The 6556-nt window shown below is 47.0% G+C and overlaps 3 protein-coding genes across 3 annotated transcripts; 1 reads left to right on the top strand and 2 right to left on the bottom strand.

Annotated features, from left to right (window-relative positions):
• Positions 1–319: 319 nt before the first annotated feature.
• MAA_10168 (Glycoside hydrolase, subgroup, catalytic core) lies at positions 320–1376 on the top strand (the record flags this gene model as incomplete). Its single annotated transcript, XM_007828166.1, has 3 exons — positions 320–494; positions 576–799; positions 855–1376. 3 exons carry the CDS (start codon positions 320–322, stop codon positions 1374–1376), a joined length of 921 nt encoding a protein of 306 aa, XP_007826357.1.
• A 1988-nt stretch (positions 1377–3364) lies between these two features.
• Positions 3365–4048, bottom strand: MAA_10167 (uncharacterized protein; the record flags this gene model as incomplete). Its single annotated transcript, XM_007828165.1, has 1 exon — positions 3365–4048. One exon carries the CDS (start codon positions 4046–4048, stop codon positions 3365–3367), a length of 684 nt encoding a protein of 227 aa, XP_007826356.1.
• Positions 4049–4708: 660 nt separating this feature from the next.
• Positions 4709–5356, bottom strand: MAA_11763 (uncharacterized protein; the record flags this gene model as incomplete). The annotated part of the gene is made up of 1 exon (XM_011412801.1): positions 4709–5356. The coding sequence occupies one exon, from the start codon at positions 5354–5356 to the stop codon at positions 4709–4711; it is 648 nt and encodes a 215-aa protein (XP_011411103.1).
• Positions 5357–6556: the final 1200 nt, after the last annotated feature.

Here is a 6556-nt window from a genome sequence, read left to right as displayed (position 1 = left end):
GTGAGTATATATTTGCATGGATGCGAAATTCAATTTTGTTTACATGTCAGGTTGCCTCTATGCATGATGCGTTGCTCTTTTCTTGTTGTATTGGCTACGACCGCCGCCACCTTTGCCGCTCCAAGACACGTCGTGTACTTCGACCAGTAAGTTAAACTTATCACCGACTTATGTAGTCCTTCAACTTACACTGAATCCTCATTACCGATGGCACAAAACCACACTGCCTCCGAAAGATGTGACTGCAGGCGTAAATTACGTCATAACCGCATTTGCTCCGTCAACGGCCTTCAACTGGGATAGCTCATATCAACCATTCATGCCCCTAGATCAAATCAGGGCGTTGTTTGAGCGGGGTACGAAAGTGTGCATGGCCATCGGGGGATGGGGCGACACGTCTGGGTTTAGCGCCGGTGCGGTAGATGAAGAAAGTCGAAAGAGATATGCCAAGAATGTTGCCGAAGCCGTGGACAGATTGGGATATGACTGCGTTGGTAAGGTCATATAGTAAAACACGGGGAAATATATGTTTAAACGCGGGGAAACTCGAACTTGCACGCTGATATACACCACAGATGTTGACTGGGAGTACCCCGGTGGCAATGGACAAGACTATGGGCAGATCCCCAACGAGCAGAAGGTTTCCGAAATCGAGACATACCCCCTCCTGCTTGCCGAGATCAAGGCCGCCATTGGCAGACATGAGCTTTCCATAGCTGTTCCAGGAAGAGAGGCCGACATGATCGCATTCACCGCTGAGCAAGTTCCCAAAATCGACAAGACCGTCGATTTCATAAACGTAAGTCGAATCTACGTTGTAGTATAACAATAATACAAATAACCGACACCCCTAGGTTATGACCTACGATTTAATGAATCGCCGAGACAACGCGACCAACCACCATACATCAGTGGAAGGCTCTTTACAGACCGTCGACAACTATATCCAGCGTGGCATGTCTCCTAGCAAGATGAATCTCGGGTTCGCCTTCTTCGCCAAGTATTTCACTACCAAGCATGGAGCCCAGTGTCTTGAACCGACCGGCTGCCCTACTGCGGTCCTCGAATCGGCCGACGGCTCTGATACCCATCTGTCTGGGGCGGTTACTTTTGAAATCGATAATTACAATAGCAATGCCGCATTTGCCAATGCCTTGAAAAATGGCAAGCAGGACTCTGCAAGGGGTGGACAGTGGTTCTGGGACGCGTCTACCGAGATATACTGGACTTGGGACACACCCGATCTTATTGCACGAAAGTTTAAGGAGATTGTGTCAGCAAGGAAGCTGGGTGGTGTCATGGCGTGGAGTTTGGCTCAAGATAGCCATGACTGGAGCCATTCGAAAGCCGTGCAAGCTGGTGTGAAGGAACTTTGAACTACTAAGAAGGAAAGAAACTGCGACTTTTCATTTGTCCAAATTCAGATAAACGCCGTCTGCTCTCAGAAGCTGGTCTCGGTAGTCCCTCTGATCATTGGTTGTGTGCGTGGTTTACAATAAACTATTGGAGAACAACTAGCTAAGTAGATCTTTGTATGAACATTTCCTCCTTGAAAGAATGTATCTCATAATTAATTTATTGTTCCTACAGCAAGTAAGGTACTTCTATTTTAAGTGCCGGTGAGTTTCATGGTAGGCCAAGAGCATTCACTTCGCCCGATAATGTGTCTAATTCGGATAGTCTAGCGGCCAGTTTCTCGTCCCATATATTGTCGTTCTTTAACATCAGGGCTATATGGGAAGTCGATACCACAATGACCCTAGCGTTATCGCAGGAAACGAAAGCCATTACACTGGAAGGGACCCATCGAACTTCATTCCCATACCTACTTAGACTTATGCCGGCGGTACCAGCAAGGCGACTGAGGAGGAGACCGTTTATGTGGTCCTACTATACAGTGAGATTGGGTGTCATTATTGCGACAGCTACTGTCCTTCAGGGGGTCAATGCAACCCCCCCTTGTCACTGATGATATGAGTCGCACGGCCGCAGATTGCAACCCGCAGCAAAAGCAATGCACCGAGGTGCATAACGGGGTTGGGCATCCTGAAAAGTCTCGACCCAGTCCAGTGAAAGGAGATGAAGTCCCAGGCAAGTGGACCAGAGGTGTTGGCAAGTTGGATAAAACGGGAGAACGCGTTGCAACGGAGATAGAGGACTGTGATGTTTACAAATGCACAATTTGATATGATTTCCCCAGCTTTGTAAGGGGCCACACGTCAAGCACGACGAATGCGATGTGCGAACTAACAAGATACAATGGAGGTCTGTTTGGGTTTATCGGTCGAGCCACAGCCAATGTTCTGTATTCCCACGTAGTGTAGTGGTTGTAATCATCAGAAAAGACATTGCGCTGCATCTATGCCTTCCCTTCCCCAATCCTGGGGATGAGGGATGAACCACGACTGTATGTAAAGTGGTGTATAATGTATACATTCCCGTATGCGCTCAAGCTATTAAGCGACTGAGCCACGTTGCCCGTTGTAGCTTTGAACTATGTGCAGCATTGAGTACTGAATAAATGGCAAGTCGTCTAAATTCAACAGGATTTTGCTCATATATGATCTCCGTTGCTCATTGGAACTTGTTGCGTTAAAATCTGTGAGCCATACGAGTTTTTGGACACGCCCCGTCGGTACGGTAAGAAAAGAGAGCATGCCACCAGCCCGTGACGTTGTTTGTTACGGTCCACCGTATTGTTACGCCACAGGCAAAAACGTATAGTTAGGCTGATAACCGCAATTATGGCATTTTTGTACTGTATTACGGCGGTTATTACCTTGTATATGGTTATTCGTGCTGGGCCATAATATTGTCCCATTGGACAAAAAGCCCACCCTGCACCTCCTAACTAATGCTTGCAGGTATTGGTAACTAAGTGTTGATACCAAATATTCAAATTCTCGGCTGAATTGCAAATCCCTCTTTTGAAACAGAAAATTCAACTTCATGCTCGACCACTCGCCGGAATGGATTTGGCAAAATGGTAGGGACGCCACACAGTAGCAGGCAGTCAGCTTGACACAAACAGACTTTGGGCTAGGTCTGGACGACTCTCTAGCTTGGCTCCCAGATTATGTCTATCTGAAACATTCTGCTCTACACCTTACATTTACAATGATGCTTGGCGTGCTCTACGAAGGACCTCTTTGTTGCCTCCACTTCATTACAAGCCACACTGGATAGGAAGCCCCAGTTAGTTACCTACAAATGGAAAATGCAAATTGTGGCCACTATTCACCATATTTTATTATTTAGTAGTAATATATCTCGGTGAATATATCCCAATTGTGCCCTATATAGTTTTAGATACGCTTGCCGTGGCCAATGCTCATCATTTTGTCAAACACTTAGCCAACATCACTCAAGCGCTGCTACAGTGCCCGGCGGGAGGGGAAGTATTGTCAGAGTCATATGCAGCTCCGGGACCAGGATATGGAAATTCAACATCGCGACCAGCAACAGTTGCGCAGCCCTTTCCGACATTTGCTACAAACATATCGGGACGCGATCTAAAGGGAGTCGATTCTTCTCGGCCTGCTGTCTCCCCTCCACTGATGGTAACAGGCGCACAGTTCATGTACATTTCGCGATTCCCCACCCTGTTAAACCATGTCCAGGCAAAAATTGCATCACGTCGTGGAGTATCGTTTGGTAAGGTGAAATCCCAGTGGGGCTTCAAGGGGCATTTGCCTATGTACGACCGTATGACTTGCCACGTCTTCCCCTTGTCAAACGACAACGATGCCTGACAGCTCCCACCAAGGTGTGTGGCACTACCCACGAGACTGAGGTTATATGTTTGGCCTGGCTGCCAGGTAACGACAGATTGCCCTTCAGTAGTGCCAAGTAGGTTCTGATATGATTTGCACGGGTAGTTGGTGCCGTTTTCCAAGAGGGGACTTATCATATTGTAGTCAACGTTGGCGCGGATGGTGTACGGGTTGAACTTGGAGCGAAATGGAGGCGGCCAGCTCATTTCCATATGAGCTTGAGTAAACGTCACGAGTGCCAGTAAAACGCCCAGGAAAGTCGGTTTCTTTGCCATTTTTACGGAAGAACACCAGTCTGTAGTCTATCTCTACTACTCAGCACAACTACGAGCCTCCCGGCTTATAAGTAGTCTATCATCAGTGCGCTATTTAAGCGATTCGGGTGTATAGATACGGCATGCCGCAGATAAGTCATCGTAGCCCAGCGCAAAAGATAGACGTTTTTCCCAATTCTGGGGCTTACCACCAAATTGTCGCGTAGAACATAGACTATTATTAGAGCTGCTGGAAAGATCTCAGTCGGCCTGCGCTTTTACTCTTTTCATCGCAACACAAAAAGCTCCACCGTGACGACGCCCAGCATACTTGGGCTAGATAGATTTAGAGTGGAGGAGGGTTGAACTTGTGGCAGCTGCAAGACTATGTATAGTGAGTGAAGTAAGCACATGCAGTAACAGAGCATCGGATTTGAATATGTATAGATCGTATGGGCTACCGTCCTTTCTTCTTCAGTCACCCTTCACTTGCTGCCGTATTCCCTAGTCGCCTGGTGTAAGGGAACGGCCCCACTTTAGGACTTAGATAGCTCGAGTCAGAGCTTCCTTCGGAAGCTCTTACTCTCCTTGTGAACAATCGTTTTATCCAAGTCGCACTTGGCCTTGCTCGTGCCCTTGTACCGTCACACCTGGGGCCTTGCGGTACGTTCGTGAGCCCACTTAGCCAGCCTCTGTATAGCGGCCAGTCAATCTCTTTCCAATCCACACCAAACTTCGCACAAAAGACAGAAACATCTGCTTAATGATATAGTAAAGGATAATTTGTAGGATCTTCAAGACGACACGCAACGTTCGCAACATTCCCGGACTAGTGCCATGGCGTGCTCTATCGTAGTCGACTTCCACTGGTACACTCCGGGTAAAGCGGCGACGTTTCCGAACAGCCTGTTCGAGAAATTCAAAGATTTCCACGTAAGAAGTGAATTTCATCGTCATTGTCCGCACAAGCTCGCATACCGGAATGCGACTCGTTTCATCCCCGTAACTTCCTCTTAGAAAGCGCTCCAAAATCCCCGACCACACCACAAACGTATTTCCTTCGTAAAATACTTGCCTTGCTTCTTCAGCAAACTGTCTCTCCAGCTCTCCATTGTCCTCTCTTTCCATAAAAATGCGCAGGGCGCGTTCTACTGACTTTGGTTCCGAAGCTTGTGACTCACACAACTCGAGAGGTTCATTAGCCACCAAATATTCCCCAAAACATGTGCGTCTTTCTTCAACTGATTTTCGTGCGAGTAGGTCAAAATTCCCGCGTTGTTCAAGAAAGTCGATCAGCCCATAGTAATTGTCCCTCTTATGTGGCTTCATGTTGACAGATTGTGCAGGAATCTGATGTTCTTCATTCATACACCTAGGTGACTTGAATAGTTCCACATCGCGGTTGCCGAAGGTTGACTGACTGGCTTGCACGTTGGGAGAAATACCTCGAATAGGACTAATAGTGTAGCGTTGATTAGTACCTAAGCACTTGTTGATATACATGTCAGACTATAGGCATCATCGCTGCACAGGCCTTGAACAATATTCGGATCCGTCATTGCGTTGGAAAACCCTCCTTGTAAGAGTATTCTTACCAAGCAAGCACAGTAGTAGTTAATACTGCGTCGGATATACCACAGGTCGCCTGAGGAATATTAGCGACGCATGCAGATGGCACGGTTGTTGCCGCGCCAGTCTTCTGAGGATCGCCCCATGATTGGCCTGGCAAGTTGCGGGAAGTCGTGAATGGGAGGACCTGTATTGCAAGACTATAAAACATCCTGCCTTGTATTAATATAAACGAGTAAAATAAGAAATGGAAGGATGAGTTGAATAGAAAGTTTTGAAAGGCTGTGCATGCACAAGTGTGAGATTATACACTAATGAGAAAGCACAAATGAAATGCCCGGTCATCTTTGGCCGTTTGACACGAGGTTTAGGAAGTATATTTATGGTTGTTTTGACACTAACTAATCCACTTTGCAGCCACTTTTGATTCGGAAGGAGGTCCTACATTCTACATCCACCACACACACGCACACACACACACAAAATTTTATTACGCCCTGTGGAGACTTCTCCAATAGGGCAACTATCAATCGTGTTAAAACATTTCGTACATTATTACCTTGTTTCATCAGAGCCCTCCCGTCAGTAGAATCAAGTTCCGGCTCCTTGTCTTCCGTATCTCAGCTTACTACGATTTCCCATGCGTTGAGTATTTTTCTGCAAGGACAGCTTCCAGCACCTTGTCGAATGCCGTGTCATCCCCTAACTTCAGGTATTTTGCTGCCTTCCAAATGTTGTCGCTGTCCGCCCAAGAAGGCATCCCAGTGAGACATGTTCTGCTGACGAACCATCTCGTGATATGCTTAGCACGTAGCATAACTTGGGAAATGTTTAAGTAATGCAGATTGATACATAGTTGCCCTGTCGCAGGAGTCTCCACTGGGCGTAATAAATTGTGTGTGTGTGTTTGCGTGCGTGTTTGTGTAGCCTCTTGAACCGGTTTTCTGCAAAGAAATAACT

Source organism: Metarhizium robertsii (genome assembly GCF_000187425.2).
Source record: "Metarhizium robertsii ARSEF 23 chromosome Unknown MAA_Scf_20, whole genome shotgun sequence".
Taxonomy (NCBI): Eukaryota; Fungi; Ascomycota; class Sordariomycetes; order Hypocreales; family Clavicipitaceae; genus Metarhizium; species Metarhizium robertsii.
This window is presented reverse-complemented; position numbering and strand designations above follow the sequence as displayed.